Source organism: Schistocerca serialis, chromosome 4 (genome assembly GCF_023864345.2).
Source record: "Schistocerca serialis cubense isolate TAMUIC-IGC-003099 chromosome 4, iqSchSeri2.2, whole genome shotgun sequence".
Classification (NCBI taxonomy): Eukaryota; Metazoa; Arthropoda; class Insecta; order Orthoptera; family Acrididae; genus Schistocerca; species Schistocerca serialis.
In genome coordinates, this window is record NC_064641.1 from 467,829,300 (window position 1) to 467,857,174 (window position 27,875).

Below are 27,875 nucleotides of genomic sequence, written 5' to 3' on the forward strand. Positions count from 1 at the left end.
AGCCAACCACATCTCAAGAGCCTACTTGCCCTACAATGTTGAGCAAACCTTGGCTCATCTATCAAGATATACCCGGCTTAGGTGATAGTGCTGGTAGCCACACTATCACAGTCACAGCCCTTGGCTTTGTGAAAGTACACAAAGCCTTTTGCCCAGTGAAAGTACACAAACCCTTTTGCCCATTGCTGAAAGTACCTTTGATAACAAGGTCTCTCCAGGGAATTGACAAGTTCTCCTCAGAAAATGAGTTTCTATTTCCTTATTTGTCTGCTTGTACAATTTATTTGAAAAGAATGGAAGGAATGTGGTACTCTGTAATTAGAGAATTTTCTTACCTAATTCTTATTTTGTAGATGGGTGTTACCAGGGTGTATTTAAATCAATCAAGGAAATGTGCTTTGAGCCACTGACTGATTACAGATGTAGTCAAGCATATTCCTAATATGTTAGCAAAAGATATTAAAACTCCACTAGAGACGCCATTATGGCCTTGTATTCTCATGCATAAATGCAGCATCCACAGAGCTTCCATCATTGAGCACAACACAGACAAAAGTCTTTCCTTCTGCATATTTATTAGTTCTGTCAATCTAAGATATAATTTTGTCTACCTATATTCCCAATAATGTGCACCATCATGATACACAATGGAAAGCCAAAACATTATGTTTTGCTATCACCATCCTAAGCTGATTCTTCAACATGCAGGCGGATGAGGTGGGATGCTGCCATCCAAATTCTGCAGCCAGAGCCAGAAAAGTTCTGAGTAGGCAGGGCGAAAGCATCCACGACAACACTGTGGCGAGTGTGGTAACCACACATTGGGCCCTGACATGTCACCTGAGCCCTATACACAACTGGAAGCAGTGCCTTTTCAAAATAATACCAAGACGAGCAAGTATAAATACTAGCCACCCACTCCTAACAGTATACTGACAGTTGACTGCTGTCTACACTGAGAACACCTCCACACCAGCTATCAACCCAATGTGGGTTATCCAGTCTTATTTACAACTATCCACTGCTTCTGCTACCCACTCATCTGTGACCCATGCCTAGTCCTCATGCCACTGGAGCCTGAACTGGATTTTTCCAGCTGGGGCTTGCTCCCATGTGACATCAACCAACTCTCAGGTACTTCCACATGGTCCCTGGTTTGCAGTTCGCACTTTTAAGTCTCCGACACTTGACCCACTGCAAGATACTGGTTGGCCGCAGCCACAGTTAAGGCTAACAGTTAGCCATTCCGCAAAACAAGTCTGCTGCTGCTGCTGCTGCACACCAGATGTTTGCAGGCCTGAAACATTTGCTTGTTCATGCAGGCACTGACACACCTCCTTTCCTATGGCCACCTTTCAGGCTTAGTGTCCTCCCTACCACCTCACACTGCCGCGTGCTTCGTTGGGCATGTGCCATCATCCAGGGTCATCTCACACCTTCAGGGCATTGACTGTATCAATTGCTATATGAATTCTGTGGAACAAACATGTTGTTTTTACCACTGTAGTTATGATTCCATGAAGGCCAAGGAACTGGTTCTTTGTACCTGCTGCTCGACCAGCCAGCCTGCATCATGATCTTGAAGTTTTACAGGATCAATAACACTTGTACCATCATGACTAACAATAACCGTTGTGTCAGAAGTAACCAATTACACTGAACAACACCACCACGAACAGCATACACCATGAGGATGATGATGATGATGATCATCATCATCATCATCATCATCATCATCATCATCATCATCATCATCATCATCATCATCAATGCAGTGGGGTGAGTAAAAAATAAATTGTTTGATTTTGACTGTTCCCCACTCAGATACTGTGCAAGTCAGGAAAAGATATATCAGTATTTGTGGATAGCCTGTTTGTAGTCACAAGGCTGGGTTGTCAGGCAGATAAACAGTTGTTGCAAATGGCCAAACTGTGTTTAACAGGGGATGCAAAAATTTATGTGACATACCATGATGACCTGAGAAATGCTCAGAAATTTGATATAATGAGGAGAGGTTTAGTACAATGATATAGAGGACAGAACAGCTGAAGGTATTAACGTGAGCAATTAAATAGGGTGTCAGAGAAACAAGGTGAATCATTCAAGTATCTTGGATAGAATAAGAAAAAATAATGTCAATACCTACGAGTGAACAGGCAGTGACATCACAAATACAATGCTTCTGCAAAAAGCGAGCAGGTGAAATATTTTTTCCACTAATGTCAGATGTTACTGGGTAGTCATTCAGGGCACATATGACGACACTCATCTAAGATATGTGGGAAAATAAGTCATAGAGAAAGGAACAGTAGGTAAAGTAAAGGACATATTAGAAACAAGCAAAATGAGAATAACCACCCTGAAATGACAATGGGAGCCCAAGGTCTGCCGGGCAGTGCTCATAGTGAATTTTAGCATAATTTAAACGTGAGCACAGCCCAAATTTTGCTTGACTGGCATAGTGGATGAAGGGAAACACGTTTTTATTTGGCACTGATGCACATGTGTCCATGGCAAGTCTGGATCTTATGGGAGAGAGGTGGTTAAAATCTACACTGTATAGCTTATGTGCAGGGAGAGAGGAGAGGTAACGGGTATTTGCTATGTTCAGGTGTGAACAAAGGAATACCAGGAAAATACTGAAGTACAGGTGATGATTACTGCACAATCCTAGGGCTAGATTTCCTTTATAAACATCATTCTAAAATCCACCTTGGACATCCCGCAATAAAACACAGTTGCACATTGTTCCATCTGGGAGAAACTGTTGTCAGTGATATATTGCCACAAGGTTCATCTGTCATGAAAGATGAACCAATTAATCTGTGTGCAAGACCACTAAGGATCAATTCGTGAGATAAAGTACCGCATGGTACACAGAAATTACTGCGAAGGAATTTGGGATAAAAAGCTAGCTCTGAATGTGTTAGTTAATTAAAGCATCATGTTTTGCGCTCAACACTATTATACATGCACTGGAAATAAATAGTGAACAGGTAGTGCTTGTCAATACTGGCAATTCTGGGACCAAAGCCCTGAATTTCTCTAAGGGATGGTTGCTCATCAATTTAGATGTTCTATATGAAGATGATTTACATAGCATGATTTTGAACACTGGCCATGAGCAAGCCACCAGTGGAACTACATTACGCAAGAAGGGGAAACATTTAAAAGAAGCTAAAAGAATAGGATGGAGGAATTAATGTTTGAATTTGAGGACCTGTTCAATCATTGTGGATCTTTACCAGTGACCCTGGAAATGATTCATTTGTAAACCATAAGCCATAGAGGTAGCCCAATCACCTACAAACAGTGATGGAAGAATTTTCTAACTGGCAATTACAAGAGGGTGTCACTGGAGAAAGTACCAGCCTGTGTGGTGCATCTGTGATGGTACTGCTCGAAAAGGGTTCAGACAGAACGAAAAGTAATAATTTTTCTGATACTACAGGCACCTCAATAGCCATACAATTATAGATGCATATCCAGTCCCAGACATATCGGAAATCCTGGACAATTTGTAGCAACATAGGTATTTTCCACGACAGATCCAAGGCATGGCTATCATCAGTTAAATGGAGCACCAGAGGACCAGCCAAAAATGACATTTATTGTTTCTTGGGGTCACTACCAGTATCGGCATATGGCACATGTGCTGAAAAATGCATCATCCAAGTTTCAATGTTTGTTGGACAAAGTGCTGAGAGGATTATATATATATATATATATATATATATATATATATATATATATATATATATATATATATCTCAAAAAACAAAGATGATGTGACTTACCAAACGAAAGCGCTGGCAGGTCGAAAGACACACAAACAAACACAAACATACACACAAAACTCAAGCTTTCGCAACAAACTGTTGCCTCATCAGGAAAGAGGGAAGGACAGGGAAAGACGAAAGGATGTGGGTTTTAAGGGAGAGGGTAAGGAGTCATTCTAATCCCGGGAGCGGAAAGACTTACCTTAGGGGGAAAAAGGACGGGTATACGCTCGCACACACACACATATCCATCCACACATATACAGACACAAGCAGACATATTTAAAGACAAAGAGTTTTGAAAACCTGTCCCATGCACCCTCCCACCACCACCTACTCCAGTCTTGTAACCCGGAAGGTGTACACGATCAAAGGCAGAGTCACATGTGAAAGCACCCACGTGATCTACCAACTTACCTGCCTACACTGTGATGCATTCTATGTGGGAATGACCAGCAACAAACTGTCCATTCGCATGAATGGACACAGGCAGACAGTGTTTGTTGGTAATGAGGATCACCCTGTGGCTAAACATGCCTTAGTGCACGGCCAGCACATCTTGGCGCAGTGTTACACCGTCCGGGTTATCTGGATACTTCCCACTAACACCAATCTATCCGAACTCCGGAGGTGGGAACTCGCTCTTCAATATATCCTCTCTTCCCATTATCCACCAGGCCTCAATCTCCGCTAATTTCAAGTTGCCGCCACTCATACCTCACCTGTCATTCAACAACATCTTTGCCTCTGCACTTCTGCCTCGACTGACATCTCTGCCCAAACTCTTAGTCATCAAATATGTCTGCTTGTGTCTGTATATGTGTGGATGGATATATGTGTGTGTGTGTGTGTGTGTGTGTGTGTGTGTGTGTGTGTGTGTGTGCGCGAGTGTATACCCGTCCTTTTTTCCCCCTAAGGTAAGTCTTTCCGCTCCCGGGATTGGAATGACTTCTTACCCTCTCCCTTAAAACCCACATCCTTTCATCTTTCCCCTCCTTCCCTCTTTCCTGATGAGGCAACAGTTTGTTGCGAAAGCTTGAATTTTGTGTGTATGTTTGCGTTCGTTTGTGTGTCTGTCGACCTGCCAGCACTTTCATTTGGTAAGTCACATCATCTTTGTTTTTAGATATATTTTTCCTACGTGGAATGTTTCCCTATATTATAACCATATCATTAATTTGAACCCAACAATTACGTTTGTTATTGTCGCTGTTGCATTTCGGAATCTTTCCTGTCGTCTTTTTATTTTCTCTTTATTTTCTCTTTCTGTTTTTACCAGTAGTCTCACTTTGTATTCACCTTTCCCTTTTTACCATAACCTACTGTACAATTTTATCCTGCCTATATATACTCAATAATACGTAACCCACTTCCAAACCATAACCAAAAAAATTTTATTTTTCGCTTTCAACACTACCGCTGCTATAAAATCCACCGTTTCTAGTTCAATAACAGCTGCTTTCACGTATTAAACAACCATTTCGGCTAGTTCTAATAACTTTCACTTTATTTCCACTTCCGTTTTTCGCACATCACTGATCATTTTAGCCGCTCCCCACAGGTTTTAACGTCATTATTTCTTCGTCAGACAATTGTTAGCCCCATTTTCGTAATCTTTCACCACAACACCACTCCTTTTAATACGTCTTTTCGAAATTTTCCTGAATTTCTCCGTCCTTTAACGTGTTTTAGCAGCAACAAAACCATATAACCTTTATGCACATCACTGTCTACCAACCCAAGTTCACCACAGGATCAACTTAACCAACACTTTTTCGCCTTTTTTCATACCAGATCTCCAGTTGCTTTCTAGTTCACCTTTATCTCTCCCCACATATTTTTATCTTTCATTTTCATTTCGACCTCATGTTACACTTTCCACCTTCTAATACCATGTCACCCTCACAACACCCCCACAACGACCCCATTAAGTTTTATTTACATTCCCTCCGCAAACATGCCTTCACCCTAGCCAGATTACGCTTGCATATTTTATTTTCTCAGGCTTGTCTGACATTTGGCATAACCCCCAAAGGCCTCACACTTAAAGTTCCCATCTCTGGCTGCAACCCTTTTTTCCATCAGTCCCTATACCAGTTCCAAACTGAACAATCCATTGCCCTCACCCACCTAATCCTTCACCTACACATCAACTCAGCCAATGAACACACCCGTCAACTACTATCCTTAATAAAAGTCCTCGGTCTTTCCTCTCCCACATCCACACCGGCTGTTCAGAGCATCCTCCTACAGGCCAACTGCAAATTAGAACAGCATGCCACCCTCTACCTCAAAAAACTATCCAATCTCCTGGTTTCCCACCTACAGAAAGGCAACTTACTCACCCTTCACAACCTTTCCAGCAAACCTCAACCACCTCTCATTGCACACAAACCCAGTCTCTCCCATCTACTCAATCTCCCACTTCCAGCTCCACTCCCTCCAAAACCTCAAAATTCCAATCAACACAATCTGGTACCACAACACCCTAATTCAGTAGTTAACCTTTCCTCCAAACCTCTCTCCCAATCTGAAACCTCTGTCCTATCCAAAGGCCTCACCTTCAGCCCCACTCCCAGATTCAACCAAACAGCCCTCGTCAAAGATTTAATGTCCTACACTCGTACTCTCTGCTGGAAGTATCACTTTGCCACGAAGAAAAATGATCCTAATCCTACCCCTAATGATCCAACTCCCCAAGACACAATCCAAATAGAACCCTGCCTGGAACAGTTCCGTCCCCGTCACAGCGGGACCCACCTCCTCTTCCTCAAAATCACCCTCTCCAAACCTTCCAGGAATTTCTGACTTCCAGCCTTGCCTCTCAATCCTTCTTAAAAAACCTTAATCCTACTCCCAACATCACCACTGCTGAAGCCCAGGCTATCCGTGATCTGAAGGCTGACCGATCCATCGTCATTCTTCCGGCGGACAAGGGTTCCACGACCGTGGTACTTGATCGTCGGGAGTATGTGGCTGAGGGACTGCGTCAGCTTTCAGACAACACCACATACAAAGTTTGCCAAGGTAATCCCATTCCTGATGTCCAGGTGGAGCTTTAAGGAATCCTCAGAACCTTAGGCCCCCTACAAAACCTTTCACCTGACTCCATCAACCTCCTGACCCCACCGACACCCCGCACCCCTACCTTCTACCTAAAATTCACAAACCCAATCATCCCGGCCGCCCCATTGTAGCTGGTTACCAAGCCCCCACAGAACGTATCTCTGCCTACGTAGATCAACACCTTCAACCCATTACATGCAGTCTCCCATCCTTCATCAAAGACACCAACCACTTTCTCGAACGCCTGGAATCCTTACCCAATCCGTTACCCCCAGAAACCATCCTTGTAACCATTGATGCCACTTCCTTATACACAAATATCCCGCACGTCCAGGGCCTCGCTGTGATGGAGCACTTCCTTTCACGCCGATCACCTGCCACCCTACCTAAAACCTCTTTCCTCATTACCTTAGCCAGCTTCATCCTGACCCACAACTTCTTCACTTTTGAAGACCAGACATACCAACAATTAAAGGGAACAGCCATGGGTACCAGGATGGCCCCTTCGTACGCCAACCTATTCATGGGTCGCTTAGAGGAAGCCTTCTTGGTTACCCAGGCCTGCCAACCCAAAGTTTGGTACAGATTTATTGATGACATCTTCATGATCTGGACTCACAGTGAAGAAGAACTCCAGAATTTCCTCTCCAACCTCAACTCCTTTGGTTCCATCAGATTCACCTGGTCCTACTCCAAATCCCATGCCACTTTCCTTGATGTTGACCTCCACCTGTCCAATGGCCAGCTTCACACGTCCGTCCACATCAAACCCACCAACAAGCAACAGTACCTCCATTACGACAGCTGCCACCCATTCCACATCAAACGGTCCCTTCCCTACAGCCTAGGTCTTCGTGGCAAACGAATCCGCTCCAGTCCTGAATCCCTGAACCATTACACCAACGACAACAGCTTTCGCATCCCGCAACTACCCTCCCGACCTGGTACAGAAGCAAATAACCAGAACCACTTCCTCATCCTCTCATACCCAGAACCTCCCACAGAAGAACCACAAAAGTGCCCCACTTGTGACAGGATACTTTCCGGGACTGGATCAGATTCTGAATGTGGCTCTCCAGCAGGGATACGACTTCCTCAAATCCTGCCCTGAAATGAGATCCATCCTTCATGAAATCCTCCCCACTCCACCAAGAGTGTCTTTCCGCCGTCTACCTAACCTTCGTAACCTCTTAGTTCATCTCTGTGAAATCCCCAAAAACCACCTTCCCTACCCTCTGGCTCCTACCCTTGTAACTGCCCCCGGTGTAAAACCTGTGTAAAACCTGTCCCATGCACCCTCCCACCACCACCTACTCCAGTCCTGTAACCCGGAAGGTGTACACGATCAAAGGCAGAGCCACGTGTGAAAGCACCCACGTGATCTACCAACTTACCTGCCTACACTGTGATGCATTCTATGTGGGAATGACCAGCAACAAACTGTCCATTTGCATGAATGGACACAGGCAGACAGTGTTTGTTGGTATTGAGGATCACCCTGTGGCTAAACATGCCTTAGTGCACGGCCAGCACATCTTGGCGCAGTGTTACACCGTCCGGGTTATCTGGATACTTCCCACTAACACCAACCTATCCAAACTCCGGAGATGGGAACTCGCTCTTCAATATATCCTCTCTTCCCGTTATCCACCAGGCCTCAATCTCCGCTAATTTCAAGTTGCCGCCACTCATACCTCACCTGTCATTCAACAACATCTTTGCCTCTGCACTTCTGCCTCGACTGACATCTCTGCCCAAACTCTTTGTCTTTAAATATGTCTGCTTGTGTCTGTATATGTGTGGATGGATATGTGTGTGTGTGTGTGTGTGTGTGTGTGTGTGTGTGTGTGTGTGCGCGCACGAGTGTATACCCGTCCTTTTTTCCCCCTAAGGTAAGTCTTTCCGCTCCCGGGATTGGAATGACTCCTTACCCTCTCCCTTAAAACCCACATCCTTTCGTCTTTCCCCTCCTTCCCTCTTTCCTGATGAGGCAACAGTTTGTTGCAAAAGCTTGAATTTTGTGTGTATGTTTGTGTTCGTTTGTGTGTCTGTCGACCTGCCAGCACTTTCATTTGGTAAGTCACATCATCTTTGTTTTTAAATATATTTTTCCTACGTGGAATGTTTCCCTCTATTATATATATATATATATATATATATATATATATATATATATATATATATATATGTGTGTGTGTGTGTGTGTGTGTGTGTGTGTGTGTGAGGGAAGTTTTTAATAGATTAATCACAGCACACCTAACTCTTATTATAAAAACATGTCATCTGCACTGCAGAAAGTAAATTACTTAGGTCATGTAATTAGCCAATATGGGATACAGAAACTGGTGAAAGCTGAATTTTCCAATGACTCTGACATGAAAAGAGCTACAGTCATTTTTGGAGTTGGCTCACTATTACATAAAACTTGTACCAAGATTTGAAGAAATAGTACCTCTGACATACTTATTAAAGAAAGGTACATATCAGAATGTGAAAGTGCATTTGAAAAATTGAAGCAGTTGTTGACAACTACTTCTGAGTTGGTCTTTCCAATCAAAAAAACATGTTCATATTGTCATATGATACTAGTAATCCTGCATTGGGTTGTGTGTTAAGTCAAAGGATAGAGGAGAAGTAACATCCACTCACCTATGCATCACAGAAGTTAAGCAAAGCAGAGGGGAACTATTCTATCCCAGAAAGGAAAATGCTGAGCCTCATACATGGTGAGACACGTTTGCTGCTGTTTGTAAAGGAAAAAGTTTAAGGTAATAATGAATCCACAGCAATGAAGTGGTTATTGAGATTAAAGGATCCACCTAGTATGTTAATGTGTCGGGCACTGAAACTATGCAAATTATCTTTCAAAGTAGTTGATAAAACTGGTAAAAACACAGGAATGTGTTGGTGAATTACAGGCAGAACAATGCTAAGCTACTACAGTACTGTGTAGGTCAGTGGGTAATGCTGACAAGCCTAACCCCTCTGCCTCCCCCCCCCCCCCCCCCCCCAAAAAAAAAAAAATTCGTCACCCGATATCTGGAACCATATATGGAAATTTAGATGACCTCACCAGTGAACACTAAGCTGCAGCTCCCAATGGAGACAAAAGTCACACATGTTGGACATATATGTACTCTTTGGGGCCTGCCAAAATCATTGCCAATGGGGAGAGGAGAGGGGGGGACGGTGGGGTGGGTGAGGAAGAGGATGGGGAGTGGGAGATAGTAAGATGGAAAGAAAGGCTGCATGTTCCTGTTTGCATTATGGCCATCATGGAAGTGACAGTGTATAACGATCTTTTTTTTTTCTTTTCTATGAAGGAGTTTGTTGCAGTGTTTTTGATATATTGTTTTCTGAACTAGTGGGTCAAGATTATTGTTGTGACCAGTTAATGATTAACTTAGTGGATATTATGTACGTAGTTTACTTGAATTGATTTTTCGTATTAGTAGAGCAATTTACAGATGGTTTTGTTTTTCAAAGAGCATCAGTGTTTGTTTATCTTCAAATATGGTACATATCTGTAGCAAGAAATAAGAAATTATATTATGGCCATTATAATAAAAGACAAATACAAGAAAACTAACATTCCAAACATTTAGTACACATTTGTGATCTTGTCACATATTGCATTATGCATTTAAATATAAGTACAATTATTATAATCAATTAATCATCTGCTCACACAGACAACAAAACTGCAGTTTGTCATACAATTAAAGAGTCACAAGTTTGGAGTCGCTAAGGATAGTAGCAATCTGAAACAAGGAACAGTTGACACAAAGTATTCTGAATGGTGCCAATTTTTAACAATCAGAACTTACGGACCAATGGTCAAGTTATCATGAAACTAATAAAGCTCATCTGTTGAGGGCTGATAACATACCAATTTATGTTGATTGCCAGTTACTAATAAATTCAGTGAATATGTGGCATGAGGTGGCACCACACAATGCCAGTATTAGCTCTTGAACAAAGAAGTTTGACAACTACTGGTTTACATTAACATTTTGGTAGGATTAATGGAAATCATTATAGGCTAATGAATGATAAATTCAGTATTTGGAAAAAGTTATACTTTGCTTTTGTGTGTTTTTACAAGGAAAATCATTTATTTGTCTTGATAATGTAGTGAGCTGTGAATTTGTTTTGTTTTGTTTCATGGTATACCTGAGATGATATTCATTCTGTTGTAAATAATTGTATGTAGGTTTAGGAAGGGCATATCATAATCTGTGCAACACTGCCAAGATTGCAGCAGCTGGAAGGGTGTTGTATGAGGGTCGGTCAAAAAGTAATGCCTCCCATTTTTTTTCTACTTAAAGAAATTAAGTTAAGTGAAAAATTTGAATTTGGCGCCATTCCTCAAACCTTCTTCTGCAATCCACTGCAGTAGTAACTTTCTGTGTCAACAGGTGGCAGCACAGCAGAAGTTTGTAAGATGGCCGACATCGATGTTCGTTTGAGACAGCGTTGTTTGATTGAATTCTTGAATGCAGAAGGTGAAACGCCCATACGCATTCATGAAAGACTGAAGAAGGTGTATGGTGTTGTGACAGTGGATGTCAGCACTGTTAGACGATGGGTTCGTCGTTGTAAGGAAGCTGAAGGGCAAACACCGTTGACTGACGAAAAGCGGAGCGGCAGGCCGGTGAGTGCAGTGACTCCACACAACATTCAGCAAGTTGATGACATCATTCGTGGTGACCGTCGGGTGACTGCAGATGAAGTGTGTCGCATTATTTCTCTTAGTAAAGGCAGTGTGATCACGATTATTAAACAATTGGGGTACTCAAAAGTTTGTGCACGGTGGGTTCCAAGAATGTTAACCGACCAGAATAAAGAGGCAAGGAAAACAATAGCCTCCCAACACTTGCAGCGCTTCCGTTTGGAGGGAGATGAGTTTCTGAAAAAAATTGTGACCGGGGACGAAACATGGGTGCATTTTTTTGAACCCGAATCAAAGAGGCAGTCAATGGAGTGGCGTCACACAAGCTCGCCGAGGAAGAAAAAATTCAAAACTGTGCGATCGGCAGGGAAAGTTATGGCAACAGTTTTCTGGGATACAGAGGGTGTGATTCTGGTTGATTTTTTGGAGCAGGGATGCACAATAAATTCTGTTCAATACGTCACAACCCTCAACAAACTTAAAGCACGTCTTCAGCGAGTTCGCCCAACAAAATCAATGGCAGATGTTCTTCTTTTGCATGACAATGCAAGACCACACACCAGTCGTCACACCTCTGACGAGATTGTCAAAATTGGATGGGAAGTTTTGCCTCATCCCCCATACAGCCCTGACCTGGCACCATCAGACTTCCATCTGTTCGGGCCACTAAAAGAAGCTCATCGTGGGATTCATTTTGAAGATGAGGAGGCCGTCAAAACATCCGTGCGTCAATGGCTTAGGAAGCAGAGCTGTGATTTTTACCTAGCTGGGATACATGCCCTTGTTCAAAGATGGACCAAAACTGTAGAGATGGGCGGAGATTACATTGAAAAATGACAAAATGATCCTCAATGTTGTGGTTTTCAACCTATGTAATTGCATTTAAATTTCCTGACAATTAAACGTAGAAAAAAAAATAGGAGGCATTACTTTTTGACTGACCCTTGTATAGTGCCCATCCAGGATGGTCCAGACTGCCACAGTGACAAATGAAACGAAATTATTTTTATAAAGGACACGAGTGGAAGGATGCGTATGGGACATTCTTGCATCCAACCCTATTTTCAGGAAAGAGATATACATGGGGTATATACAGTATACAATCCAGCAGTGGTTACTGCAAATTATTATACGCAAGGGCAACACTGGGGAGCAGAATAGTAGGAGCTGCAAGGAAGCAGTATATTGATAAACAATATGATGTGTGACAGTTCAGGGCCAACTTTTTGGCTACTGGCAACTATAACAAGTGTTCCAATTCTGAACTTCACATATCCACTACTGTACTTGTCTGACAAAAGTTTGGAAACACAATCTGCTAAAAACCTGACCCTTCTGAACAATATCGTGTATTCTAACCCACTCAGTTCTCTGGACAAGACTATAGCATCGCAAAAAGTGTGTATTTGTGCTGAGAAAATGTTTCTAGTGTGCAACAGTAGTGCATCAGATACCAGCACAAAATCACAGCATGTGTGTTTCAAATTCAAATACCATCTTGCTTTTGGTTCTAGTTTGTGCAGCCTGCATTGTGATACATCTATTAATGGTGGAAAACCAACCACATTTATGGACTCCCTGTCCATCATACACTAGAGTCACTCAACTGTGAGTAAACAGTCATTAAATGTACCAGCCACAGGACAATGTGAACTTGACTGGATTAGTATTAGAACAGTTGGAATGAAATATAGATATATGTAAGCAGAAAGTTATAAACATACATGCAGCAGCCTGCGATTTAGTGGACCAAAGCATCTAAATAGGGCAGGAATGTTACTCCACCGCCATCTTCATAACCTGCAGCCAGGCGAGTCAGCCGGCTGCCTTACAAATTCCATTGCCAAAGCCAGAAATGCAATGAGGCAACACGGTGAAACCCTCTATTACAGCAATGTGGCAATTGTGGTTATCACATGCGGGCTGATCTGTGTGTCATCTCTAGTCCTGCTACTGCCAGGGCCTGAACTGGCAACTTCCAGGTGGGGCCTCTGCTGCAAACTGACAAGTGTCTCCTGGGTGCCTTCAAAGAATCACTGGTTCACAGTGTTCACCTGAGTGCCTCCCATAGCTGATCCACTACAAGCTACTGGCTAGGCACTTCATTTACACCTAATGGCCTGGTTGGTCCACACATGAGTCTGCCACCACTGTCAGTCTGAAATCTGCATGGCTCATGTAACTAACTGCTCAGACATTGACACATCTCCTTTATTGTGGCCACCTTTTGGTCTGACATCCTTGTTGCCTCCTCACACTGTTGCACACTTCACTGTGCAAGCACTGCCACCCAGGGTCATCATACACTCCTGGAAATGGAAAAAAGAACACATTGACACCGGTGTGTCACACCCACCATACTTGCTCCGGACACTGCGAGAGGGCTGTACAAGCAATGATCACACGCACGGCACAGTGGACACACCAGGAACAGCGGTGTTGGCCGTCGAATGGCGCTAGCTGCGCAGCATTTGTGCACCGCCGCCATCAGTGTCAGCCAGTTTGCTGTGGCATACGGAGCTCCATCGCAGTCTTTAACACTGGTAGCATGCCGCGACAGCGTGGACGTGAACCGTATGTGCAGTTGACAGACTTTGAGCGAGGGCGTATAGTGGGCATGCGGGAGGCCGGGTGGACGTACCGCCGAATTGCTCAACACTTGGGGCGTGAGGTCCCCACAGTACATCGATGTTGTCGCCAGTGGTCGGCGGAAGGTGCACGTGCCCGTCGACCTGGGACCGGACCGCAGCGACGCACGGATGCACGCCAAGACCGTAGGATCCTACGCAGTGCCGTAGGGGACCACACCGCCACTTCCCAGCAAATTAGGGACACTGTTGCTCCTGGGGTATCGGCGAGGACCATTCGCAACCATCTCCATGAAGCTGGGCTACGGTCCCGCACACCGTTAGGCCGTCTTCCGCTCACGCCCCAACATCGTGCAGCCCGCCTCCAGTGGTGTCGCGACAGGCGTCAATGGAGGGACGAATGGAGACGTGTCGTCTTCAGCGATGAGAGTCGCTTCTGCCTTGGTGCCAATGATGGTCGTATGCGTGTTTGGCGCCGTGCAGGTGAGCGCCACAATCAGGACTGCATACGACCGAGGCACACAGGGCCAACACCCGGCATCATGGTGTGGGGAGCGATCTCCTACACTGGCCGTACACCACTGGTGATCGTTGAGGGGACACTGAATAGTGCACGGTACATCCAAACCGTCATCGAACCCATCGTTCTACCATTCCTAGACCGGCAAGGGAACTTGCTGTTCCAACAGGACAATGCACGTCCGCATGTATCCCGTGCCACCCAACGTGCTCTAGAAGGTGTAAGTCAACTACCCTGGCCAGCAAGATCTCCGGATCTGTCCCCCATTTAGCATGTTTGGGACTGGATGAAGCGTCGTCTCACGCGGTCTACACGTCCAGCATGAACGCTGGTCCAACTGAGGCGCCAGGTGGAAATGGCATGGCAAGCCGTTCCACAGGACTACATCCAGCATCTCTACGATCGTCTCCATGGGAGAATAGCAGCCTGCATTGCTGCGAAAGGTGGATATACACTGTACTAGTGCCGACATTGTGCATGCTCTGTTGCCTGTGTCTGTGTGCCTGTGGTTCTGTCAGTGTGATCATGTGATGTATCTGACCCCAGGAATGTGTCAATAAAGTTTCCCCTTCCTGGGACAATGAATTCACGGTGTTCTTATTTCAATTTCCAGGAGTGTATGTCATTGGGACAATGCCTACATCGGTTGTATGAATTCTACCAAATATACTTGTTGTTGTTACCACTGCAGTTACGATTCCATAATGGCTGAGGAACTGGTTCTTCACAACTGCTGCCCAGTCAATGCTGATCATCTTCATCTTGACATATTACGAGATCAACGATGCTCAGACCATCCTGATCCATGACAATTATAGCCACTTGCTTAATAGCATGTTGGTCCACCTCAAGAACACAATACAAGCAACCATTCTGCATAACATGGACTCAGTGAGAACGTATTAGATTTCTGGAGGTACATGGGGCCAGATGTCTATGCACAGGCCACACAATTCCCATAAATTATGGGCTGGTGGTATGTGGATGCAGAGCTTGAACTCAACAGGGTGCCAGTTGTATTCTATCATGCTCAGATCAAGCAAACTTGATGGTCAGGACATGAACATGAGTTCACTTTTTTGCTCCTGAAACCACTGAGCACTCTTCTGGCCTTGTGATATAGCAAGTTATCCTGCTGGAAGATGCTATCACTGTTGGGGAAGACATCAAGCATGAAGGAATGCAGCCAGTCTGCAACAACGTTCACATAATCCACAGCTGTTATGGTAGCCTTCAATGACTATCACAGGTCCCATAGAAGCCCCTGTGAATATTCTCATAGTGTAATATTTCCCCCACCAGCCTGCATCTGTGGCACTACTTGTATTTTGAGCAGCAATTCACCTGGATGATAGGACATCTGAATATGATCATTAACCTGGTCTAACAAGAAATGCGTTCCATCTGATCAGGTGAACTGTTTCCATTGATCCATAGTCCAGCCTTGAGATTCTGTGCCCACTGACTGCAGTTATAATAGGTGACGACAGAAGTTATCTGCTACGGACCTTCATGTTCAACAAAGTGTACTGAGCAGTGTGCTCCAAAACACATCCTCCAACCACTTTCCATAGATACTCCAAAGAGTAGTGCATGAATGGGTGATCAGCTTCATCATTTCCGAGATGCTTGTTACCAGGAATCAAGCCATAACTATCTACCCCTTTTCAAAGTCAGTCACATCAGGGGCTTTTCCCCATTTGTGGACCCTATCAGTGCTAGAATGATTCCCCAATTGTCTCTGCTCTGCTTGTATGGTTGGTTGATTTGGGAGAGGAGACCAAACAGTGAAGTCATTGATCCCCTCAGATTAGGGAAGGATGGAGAAGGAAGTCAGCCGTGCCCTTTCAAAGGAATCATCCCAGCATTTGCATGAAGTGGTTTAGAGAAATCATGAAAAACCTAAATCAGGATGGCCAGATGCGGGTCTGAACAGTCGTCCTCCAAAATGCAAGTCTAGTGTGCTAACCGTTGCGCCACCTTGCTTGGTACTCTGCTTGTATGCTTTTTTCTTTTTTTTTTTTTAACTGCAAAAAGTGTCGGCAATCCCACCAAGCAGCATTTAATCATGCGGTGTGCAGTGGTCATAATGTTTTAGCTTATTAATGTAAATCTGGCATTTGACTAATGAAACTGTTGAAGAAAATATCTTCTTGTCATTGGAGCTGTGTTTTCCACGCAGCAGACTTTCAGTCAGCAAAACAGACAGAGTTGCTGTGTGCCTTATCTGGAGAAGATGACAGGTAACTTGCAAATTCACAGTCAAGAATGTTGAATAACACATACACTGCCTGCAAAAAAGTGAAGCACCCAGAAGACATGGACAGATGCCCATGTCAGTACACTAACAACATTGGTGGTGTGAAGCCTATAATTAGTGGTAAAAGTAATTACAGTGATATATACTTAACACAGAATAGCTATTACAAGTACTGTATTCAAACTTCAGAAGCATATAAAGATTCCACGAACTACTATGTAAAGGACAGATTCCATGTTATCTTCTTCTGATTGCTTGTCTTTTTGATCTTGTAGCTTGGTTCTTGTCTTGTGCTTGTGGCTTTGTATGCCATCTGATATATAGAGGTTCACTGACTACTCATGTAAGCTGAATTACCATTAAATAATAATTATCAGCAATGAATTTTACAAATTTGTTCTTGCTGTGAAATGGAGACATTTTCCTTTCCTTACCATTTACATAAATATGGCCAATGCTTTGTACTGGTGGAAGCTTGTGTGGTATTTTAATTTAATTCCAAAAGCTTCTTAAAATTATTATTTTTTTCATTGCTCACACTCTACATTCTGAACAACCTGCATTTTAAATTTATTTATGGATTCCAATTTTCAGTTAACACAGCATGGTTATCTTTGATTGTCGAAAATTTAACTTTACATAAAACCACAGTAGCAGAAGCTTGCATTAGCTTTGGCTTGAGCTTAACAAATTGGAATTAAAATAATTTTCAATTTCTTTCGAGTCAGAAAGAAAAATATTTAATATCCATACCAGATATACTGTTTTGTAGCAGTAAAATATATCTATGATCTCAGAATAGTAATTCCTATCATCATGATATTTTCACTTTACATATAGGATATATTTGAAGCACAATTTCCATTACTAAATGTAGGAAGAGAAGTCCTTAATAATAAAAGGTATTTATTCTTGCTTTCCCAATAACTGTTTAGGGAGATACCTTCTCAATTTCCCATAGCAAAATCAGGTACGGTCTAATTTAAATTGGCGACCATTGGCAGACCATTTCAGATTGTAGAGCATTATATACGTAATAGCTGTACAATTTTGTGATTTTTGTGAATTTTCTTTTTCATGTACAACCCATCTGGAAGATAAAAAAAGGTAGTACTTTAGTTGACGATTGATGAGTTTCCTGGAACTGACTACGCCTGGCTGTAAAAGGTAAGGTGATCAATCCTGGAATTTCATATTTCAACACACTGTTTTTCAGAAAGCAAAGAAAGCACTCCGTCTTCAGGTCACAAGTGGCCCACGGGGACCATCCGACCGTCGTGTCATCCTCAACTGAGGATGCAGATAGGAGGGGCGTGTGGTCAGCACACCGCTCTCCCGGCCGTTATGATGGTTTTCTTTGACCGGAGCCGCTACTATTCGGTTAAGTAGCTCCTCAGTTGGCATCACGAGGCTGAGTGCACCCCGAAAAATGGCAACAACGCATGGCGGCCTGGATGGTCACCCATCCAAGTGCCGGCCACACCCGACAGTGCTTAACTTCGGTGATCTGACGGGAACCGGTGTACCCACTGCAGCAAGGCCGTTGCCAGAAAGCATAGAAAGATGATCCTAATTTCATACTAATAGTGGTGAATAGCTGGTTAATAAGTTCTGAAATATGATGCAGGAACAGGATGTATATGGTGGTTGCAATTTGTTTCATGAACATGGCAACTTTAGCACAATAGTTTATTGTGCTGAAAGCCATTTTTGTGAGTTGAAATTTGATAAAACATCAGTGTTAAATGACTTCATGTGAAGTATTGGGATAATTGTACAGTAATTACAGGCTATGATAAATTTTGGCAAATACATGAAATGTCTTTATCTGATGAAAGTGAACACAATTGAGTTTTAGACGAAGCAATTCAAGAAAATTTACAACAGGATACTTCCAATTGAGAAAGTGTTTGTAACAAAATTAATCAACCTGAAAGCAAAATGGGCACCCAGGACAGTGCAGTAAGTCCATCTGTAGTAGATCCCTTTGAAATATTATTTCTTAGGATACAGGAGCACTTGAGTAAGCATGCAAACCAGTAATATGAAGGAATTGATAACACTTTGTAAACATTTTTTGAGTACCAGAAGACTCGGTCAGATGTTCCCGGTTTGAGGAGGGGAATCAAAATCGCCTCCCTCCACAAGTCAGGGAACGTGCCAGATAACCATATCATATTAAAACAATTCAGGACAACTTCCTTGGATGGCAGCAACAAGTGCTGCAGCATGCTGTACCGGATTTGATCATGACCGGGCGCAGTATCACAGCCAGCGCTGAATCCAGTTCCCACATTGTGAAGGGGCAGTTGTAGGGTTCAAAATTTGGAGACCGGAAGTCCAAGTGACCCCTCTCGATGGCAGTGCGGTAGCGGCAGAAATCTGGATCACAGTTAATAGTGGCAGTAGATTCCGCAAAATGCATGGCCAGTGTCTGGGCAATGTCTCTCGGCGCCGTGAGGAGACATCCCTGCTGCAGCAATGCCATGACGGCTGGCTGTGTTTCCCGGAAATCCTCCTTATGACTTCCCATACTTTCATAGAACTGGTGGAGCAGGAGACGGAGTTCAAGAACGATTGTCATGACCATCGTTTGCTCTCTTTAATCACTCGCTGCGCCTTGGTCCATGCCACCCGAAAGGCTGCAAGATTGTCAGCTGAGGGACGGCACTTGAAGCAGTGCAGAGCTGCACGGTGGGCTCGGATGGCTGAGTGGCACTCAGTGCTCCACCAAGGGACAGGACACCTCTTGGGATGACCTGAGGACCGTGGGATCGACAATTCAGCAGCATGGGAGATCACGGCTGTAACTTGGTCGACCCACTTGTGGACGCTGGCACGGTGTTTCAAAACAGCCAGATGGCTGAAAAGTGTCCAGTCAGCTATGCAGAGGTGCCACCTGGGTGGCACTGGTAATGCCACAGCCTCATCCAGGAGGCGAATCCAAACAGGGAAGTGGTCACTAGAATGGAGGTCAGCAGCAACCTCCCACAGAGCAGAGTCCGCGAGCACTGGGGAGCAAAAGGAAAGGTCAATAGTAGATGACGACCCAGAAGCAGTACAGAAATGAGTGGGAGCACCAGAGTTGAGGACGAGTAGTTCTTCGGACGTCATGAGGCTTTCCACAACGCGACCCCTGGGGCAAGTAGTCGTAGAGCCCCATAAGACATTATGAGCATTGAAGTCTCCCAGAAGGAGAAATCAGCGGGGGAGTTGGTTAATAAGGTCTGTGAGGGCCTCAGAGTCTATTGCATCCTGAGGCGGTAAGTAAACGGAACAGATTGTGAGCGTCCGCCCCACAAGAAGGTCAACTGCAACTGCTTGCAAGTCCATAACAAGAGGGAGCTCAGATGAGTGGTGCATGTCACGGACAAAAACCACAACACCACCCTTTGCCCTTTCCCCCATCAGATCATCTTTGCGATATACGGTATAGCCACGTAAAGAAGGAGCATCAGTGGCCCTAAAATGTGTCTCTTGGAGACATAAGCACAAGGGGCACTCTTGTACAAGGAGTTGTAATTCGGCCACATGTGTCCTGAACCCATTCAGGTTCCACTGTAATATGGGAGCCAGTGATCAGGGTGGCTGAACTTTCACCCTGCCTCTGTGCTTTGGAGGAGAGCCCGTTTTGGCCGGAGATTTATTCCTGGAGCGAGAGGATCGCCCCCGGTCGACATCAATATCCATCAGCTCCGATGATGACCCAAGGGAGATGTCAGACAGTACGATGGCCTCATCATCGGACCGACCCTGACCAGTCTCCTCAGGTGGCAAAACCTTCACCTTCAGCGTCTTTGTCTTGGGGGGGTTAGAATGCAGAACCTTGTCAACAGGTGGAGCTTTACTCACCTGGGCAGAAGGCGCCATATGGGGAGGGGCAGGAAGTACCCCAATGTCAGAAACCACAGCCTTGTCCGACGTTGTGGGGAGAGCTGCAGGTTGCAAAACAACTGCAGCAGCACAAGTCCACTGGCAAACGCAGGTATTAGTGCTCACACTAGCAACCTCTGTTTGTGTAGCAACAGTGGCCAACTGTACCGGTTTCTTCAGAGCAGAAGCGAAAGATGTTGTAAACACAGGAGGCTGCATGGCCTTAAAGAGCTTCTTGGCCTCACCATAGGGGATGCGCTTAGATGTTTTGATCTGTATCTTCTGTTCCTCGAGATAGATGGGGCAGACCCGGCTCCAGACAGGGCGACTCCCAGAGCAATTCACGTACTTCACAGGTGATGAACAATCGGCTCCTTCACGGGCAGGCTGACCACATTTACCACAAATGGCTATCCCACTGCACCCCAACGTAGTATGCCCAAAACGCTGACATTTAAAACAGCGCATTGGGTTGGGGAAATATGGCCGTACTGGCAAATGTAAGAAACGCGCTTTAACATGCTCTGGGAGTCTCGAGCAACTGAACGTGAGAATAAACGAGTCGGATTTGACTAGGTCCCCATCGACTCGTTTCATAATATGCTGCAAGTCAACAATACCTTCGTCAGCCCACTCAGATTTCAACTCGTCTTTGGGGATACCCACCAAGTCCCTACATGTCACAATACCCTTACTATAGTTCAAAGTGGAGTGGAGCTCGGTCTCGATAGCGTACTCTCCGAGACAGGTTGCTTTCCGAAGAGTAGTGATTTGACGGGAACTAGAATTTCCAACTAACAGAGTCCCATTGCACAGTCGCTTCACAGATTTCAGTGTTCCTGCAATTCCCTCAAGACCCTTGTGGATGTAAAAGGGAGAAACCATCTCAAAGCTACCCTCCTGCCATTTGACAATCAAAAACACATTCTGGTTATCAGCATGTGCTCTATATCGACAGTCTGATAAATCTCTAGTAACACCAGGCGCTGGAGGACTCGCAGCACGAAGTCGCTTTTTCGATGGGGTGTGTTTTCCTACCAGTGGCCCACCCAATCCACTGGCAGGGGGAAACGTAGAGGTCGAAGGGTCCATTGCAGTCCCACGAGCAGCTAGAGAACTAAAGGTCCGCTCAGACACAGCCCCACGAACCTGAGTAAGCCTTATACAACTGCGGTGCGGCAGGTGCCCCAGAGGTTGCCCGCTTGCGACTGTTCCAACCCAACAGCCATGCATCTTATAGGCGCGCAGCACACCCTAACATTGAGGGGTTTTTATAGAGGTTGACCTTCCTCGCAATCCAGGCAGTCAAGCTAAGATTACCATTCCCTGCAGCACACAACATTCCACTGCCGCACCTTACGGTGGTCGCTGAAGCATGTCCGGGGGTTATGGTGACAGGAGACTGGCGGCGCTGACAAGTCCCCAGCTCAGGACCCCGGGGTCGCCAAGCCCATACTCAGCAAATGAATGTTGAGCCCCTGGGGGCTCCACACACTCAAATACCATGGATTGAACCCATGCTGTTGCTGTTGTGGTCTTCAGTACAGAGACTCGTTTGATGCAGCTCTCCATGCTATTCTATCCTGTGCAAGCTGCTCCATCTCCGAACAATTACTGCAACCTACATCCTTCTGAATTTGTTTCGTGTATTCATGCCTTGGTCTCCCTCTATAATTTTTACCCTCCACGCTTCCCTCCAATACTAAATTGATGATCCCCTGATGTATCAGAATATGTCCTACCAACTGATCCATTCTTCTAGTCAAATTGTGCCACAAATTCCTCTTCTACCCAATTCCATTCAGTACCTCCTCATTAGTTATGTGATCTACCCATCTAATCTTCAGCATTCTTCTGTAGCACCACATTTTGAAAGCTTCTATTCTCTTCTTGTCTAAACTATTTATCATCCATGTTTGACTTCCATACATGGCTACACTCCATACAAATACTTTCAGAAACGACTTCCTGACACTTAAATCTTTACTCGATGTTAACAAATTTCTCTTCTTCAGAAACGCTTTCCTTGCCATTGCCAGTCTACATTTTATATCCTCTCTACTTCGACCATCATCAGTTATTTTGCTCCCCAAATAGCAAAACTCCTTTACTACTTTAAGTGTCTCATTTCCTAATCTAATTCCCTCAGCATTACCTGATTTAATTAGACTACATTCCATTATCCTCGTTTTGCTTTTGTTGATGTCCATCTTATATCCTCCTTTCAAGACACTGTCCATTCCATTCAACTGCTCTTCCAGGTCCTTTGCTGTCTCTGACAGAATTATAATGTCATCGGCAAACCTCAAAGTTTTTATTTCTTCTCCATGGATTTTAATTGCAACTCCAAATTTTTCTTTTGTTTCCTTTACTGCTTGCTTGATATACAGACTGAATAACATCAGAGATAGGTTACAACCCTGTCTCACTCCCTTCTCAACCACTGCTTCCCTTTCATGCCCCTCGACTCATAACTGCAATCTGGTTTCTGTAAAAATCGTAAATAGCCTTTTGCTCCCTGTATCTGAGCCCTGCTACCTTCAGAATTTGAAAGAGAATATTGCAGTCAACATTGTCAAAAGCTTTCTCCAAGTCTACAAATGCTAGAAATGTAGGTTTGCCTTTCCTTCTCGCGTGTCCAAAATTTCTATGGAATTCAAACTCATCTTCCCTGAGGTTGGCTTCTACCAGTTTTTCCATTCATCTGTAAAGAATTTGTGTTAGTATTCTGTAGCTGGGACTTATTAAACTGACAGTTGGTAATTTTCACACCCGTCAACACCTGCTTTCTTTGGGATTGGAATAATTATATTATTGTTGAAGTCTGAGGGTATTTTGCGCATCTCATACATCTTGCTCACCAGATATTAGAGTTTTGTCCGGGCTGGCTCTCCCAAGGCTATCAGCAGTTCTAATGGAATGTTTTTTACTCCCAGGGCCTTGTTTCAACGTAGGTCTTACAGTGCTCTGTCAAATTCTTCATGCATTATCATATCTCCCATTTCATCTTCATCTATGTCCTATTCTGTTTCAATAATATTGCCCTCAAGTACATTGTCCTTGTATAGACCCCTTATATACTCCTTCCACCTTTTTTTGCCTTCCATTCTTTGTTTTTAGAACTGGTTTTCTATCTGAACTCTTGATATTTGTAGTAGTAGTTGTCTTTTCTCCAAAGGTCTCTCTAATTTTCCTGTAGGCAGTATCTATCCTATCCTTAGTGATATATGCCTCTACATCCTTATATTTGTCCTATAACCATCACTGCTTAGCCATTTTGCACTTCCTGTCAATCTCATTTTTAGGTGTTTGTATTCCTTTTTGCCTGCTTCATTTACTGCTTTTTTATATTTCCTCCTCTTATCAATTAAATTCAATATCTCTTCTGTTACCCAAGGATTTCTACTAGCCCTTGTCTTTTTACCTACTTGATCCTCTGCTGCCTTCACTATTTCATCTCTTAAAGTTACCCATTCTTCTTCTACTGTATTTCTTTCCCCTCTTCTTATCAATCGTTCCCTAATGCTCTCTCTGAAACTCTCCACAACCTCTGGTTCTGTCAGTTTATACAGGTCCCATCTCCTTCAATTTCCACCTGTTTGCAGTTTCTTCAGTTTTAATCTACAGTTCATAACCAACAGATTGTGGTCAGAGTCCACATCTGCCCCTGGAAATGTCTTACAATTTAAAACCTGGTTCCTAAATCTCTGTCTTACCATTACATAATCTATCTGAAACCTTCCAGTGTCTTCAGGCATCTTTCACGTATACAACCTTCTTTCATGATTCTTAAACCAAGTGTTAGCTGTGATTAAGTTATGCTCTATGCAAAATTCTACCAGGCAGCTTCCTTTTTCATTCCTTACCTCCATTTCGTATTCACCTACTCTTCCCCTTCCTACTATTGAATTCCAGTGCCCCATGACTATTAAATTTTCATTTCCCTTCACTATCTGAATAATTTCTTTTATCTCCTCATACATTTATTCAGACTTTCACCGTCTGCGGACCTAGTTGGCATATAAACTTTTACTACTGTGGTATGTGTGGACTTCATGTCTATCTTTGATACAATAATGTGTTCACTATGCTGTTTGTAGTAGCTTACCCATGTTCCTACTTTTTATTCATTATTAAACCTACTCCTGTATTACCTCTATTTGATTCTGTATTTATAACATTATATTCACCTGACCAGAAGTCCTGTTCCTCCTGTCACCGCCTGTCACTGAACTTCACTAATTCCCACTAGATCTAGCTTTAACCTATCCACTTCCATTTTTAAATTTTCTAACCTACCTACCCGATTAAGGGATCTGACATTTCACACTCCAATCCGTAGAATGCCAGTTTTCTTTCTCCCGATAATGACGTCCTCCTGGGGATTTAGGTTAGTTCTCATCAGTAAATGTCGCAGTCTCCTCAGTATGGAAACCGTGAGCCATATCTGGTGCAGGCTTTCTTTTTTATTGCTAAATAAACATTGATGTTTCAGTAGTCCTGAAACATGTGCTTTCAGTTTGTAAATTCAGTTCTATCTTGGTTTATTATTAACCCAATCTTTCAAAAACATGATTTTACAAAGAGATATATCTCTTTCACTCCATCACTGCATTTTCTCAGCAGTTACCTATCATCTGTGTATGTTACAGTGTTGTACAAGTGTAGTTAAAACATGGAAAACACATTTAATGAATTTGTACTATTTGTAAGTAGTTCACATACACGAATTGCCCTCCTATTTCATATTAAATCAGTAATGTAGAGACTGGCATCTAGTCACAGAAATAAATAAATTTAAATCCAGTACCCATGTGAGCTCATCAAAAAGTAAACACTACAAAAGAAGAAGAAGAAGAAGAGAAGGAGGAGGAAGAATCACCATTTCATCACAAACTCCATATGCTAATTTCTCTCCAGATTCCAAAACCAAATAACGGTATGAAATTCCACATTATACATTACAGAAGTAGTTTTTCTGAATTCTCTGTAATGATGTTATCAGTAAAATGGGACTAACACATAGAAACGATGGAAAATGTCAATATACTTCTATGAAATGTGAACCATTTGGGTATTCACACTATTTCTAACTAAAGGTATGAATCCTGTGAAGACATTTATGAACAAAAATGTAAAAGAGCATGCACAACACTTATAAAGCATTAGAGTCAACACCTAAAGCACTTAAATGAAGGTCACAATAGTTCTCGGAAAAATTCTTTTAAATTGTAAGCATTTAGCCTCGAAGTACTTTGTGATCATACATGTATCATCATTCTTTTAGGGTTAACGATGCAGAGGCAGTAGTTTCTACTACTAATAGGGAATTCTCGCAAAAATCATTGTTCACCTCCAATAATTTATTGACGAACAATTTCTATTTCTAGTTTCTATTTCTAGTTGGTGATAGCAATGACAAAAAATAAGGCAATGTTCCCATTATGTTCTTAATGAATATTATCAAATTATAATATTGTCTTTTAGCTGTATTCAATTATACAGAAAACCACTATCTTCTTCTTTAAATAATGTCACAGTTACTTTTAAAGTGACGTGTTTCTCCCACAGGAAACTATACCTTGTGCCTGCTCTCTCTCTCGCAAGAAGCCAGTCAACAAGTTCAGAGCCAAGAAAGCAACCTCTGTAATTGCGAAGCCTATAGCGATGTGTGTGCAGCCCCAGACCTGAAACTGGATCACGCAGTTCTTCTGCCAAAGAGCAAAGTGAGGCCGATTCCTGTAATGCACGTACTCTTTCCTCCATGTTCAGGTAGCCTGAGCCCTGAGCCCTGTAAAACAGAAACACATTAGACATTAGCATTGCCATTTCATCACAATTCAAGAACAAATTTGTACATGATTTTTATTATGAGTATGAATGTTAATCTTATCACTAAGCTCAACCAGTTTTCTATTGAAAGGTGAATGAGACTCCAATGAGTGCAAAATATATGGGAAGGAGAAGCCGTAGACAGCAATAATTATTAGAAGTTCAGGCAATGCGCATGTATGAAATTTAATTTCATTTTAAGCATCCTCTTGGAGTTTATGGTCTCATAACTGAAAAGGTACTGCATCAATAAAATTTGGGTAGCACTATATATTACTGTATTACTTCAGTAACTATTAATCAAATAATTTCTCTTGGGTAATTAGCATACATGGATAGTTAACAGTGTATCAAAACACTGGTATGTGCACACATACACTTTCCCTCAGCTCCATAATTTCAAGAAACAATGCAGCATATTCTGAGCATGCAGAATTTAAAGTCATGCTGAAAAGGAACTCAGAAATCGAGTTCAAAACACATACAGAGTACACACTGCTGAAACACTACCTGCAACACATGGAAAATGTGTTCCAAACCTCAAAGTATATATACCTTCCAAGGGCAAAGCGATCTTCTTGAAAGCCAACAGATGTTTTCCTACGTGCAGTTTGGGCATCTTGTGCATCTGCTGCAATAACACTGCTGCTACCTAGGCTACCCTGAACTGCTGATGTCTGTACAACAGAAGAATTCCCGAACTTCACCTGTAGGTCTTCTTGCACCAGTCGCAGATCAGCTGATAGATCAGCTGCTGTGTCTGCTGACTGAAGATACGAAAGCACAACTTTGCAACAATATGTGCACACTCGAAGATCACCTAGGGACATAAAGCAATTTACTATTATTATGTCTGACACAATTAAAAATACATTCAGTGAAAGCTATGTTTCTAATATGCAACAGACAATTATGCCAAAATTTATTTCAATGTCATCACAGGCTTATACTATCCTATAAAAGTAGACACACTTATGGAAACAGTCGTGTCAGATACCACCTCTACTGCAATTTTTGTACAGATTCATATGAGGGCATGATCACCAGCCGTCTTTTCATCTGAATGAATGGCCATTGCCAAACTGCACCTAAGAAAAGAGTTAACCACCCAGGGGCAGAATACAATGCCAAGTATGGCAGGCTCTATTTCAATTGCTACTTCAAATGTGTGGATATTATCGGCACGCCTCACAGGGGTTACACATGTGGATGGGCATAGCTGAGGAGAGAGATGTATACTGACAGAGGGGGAGGAGGCATACAGTGAGAGAGAGGAGGATGAGGT

The 27,875-nt window shown here is 43.2% G+C and overlaps 1 protein-coding gene and 1 pseudogene across 2 annotated transcripts in view; both read right to left on the reverse strand.

Moving 5' to 3' along the window:
* The window catches only part of LOC126475111 (1-phosphatidylinositol 3-phosphate 5-kinase), a 372,610-nt gene that overhangs the window by 274,183 nt on the left and 70,552 nt on the right, over window positions 1-27,875 (reverse strand). For both annotated transcript variants that reach the window (XM_050102696.1, XM_050102695.1), the window contains exons 5-6: window positions 27,146-27,410; window positions 26,340-26,549 (exon numbers count right to left, since the gene is read on the reverse strand). In XM_050102696.1, the coding sequence (XP_049958653.1) occupies window positions 26,340-26,549; window positions 27,146-27,410 (475 nt within the window). The remainder of the gene's footprint in view (window positions 1-26,339; window positions 26,550-27,145; window positions 27,411-27,875) is intronic.
* Window positions 18,316-18,433, reverse strand: LOC126475777 (5S ribosomal RNA; annotated as a pseudogene).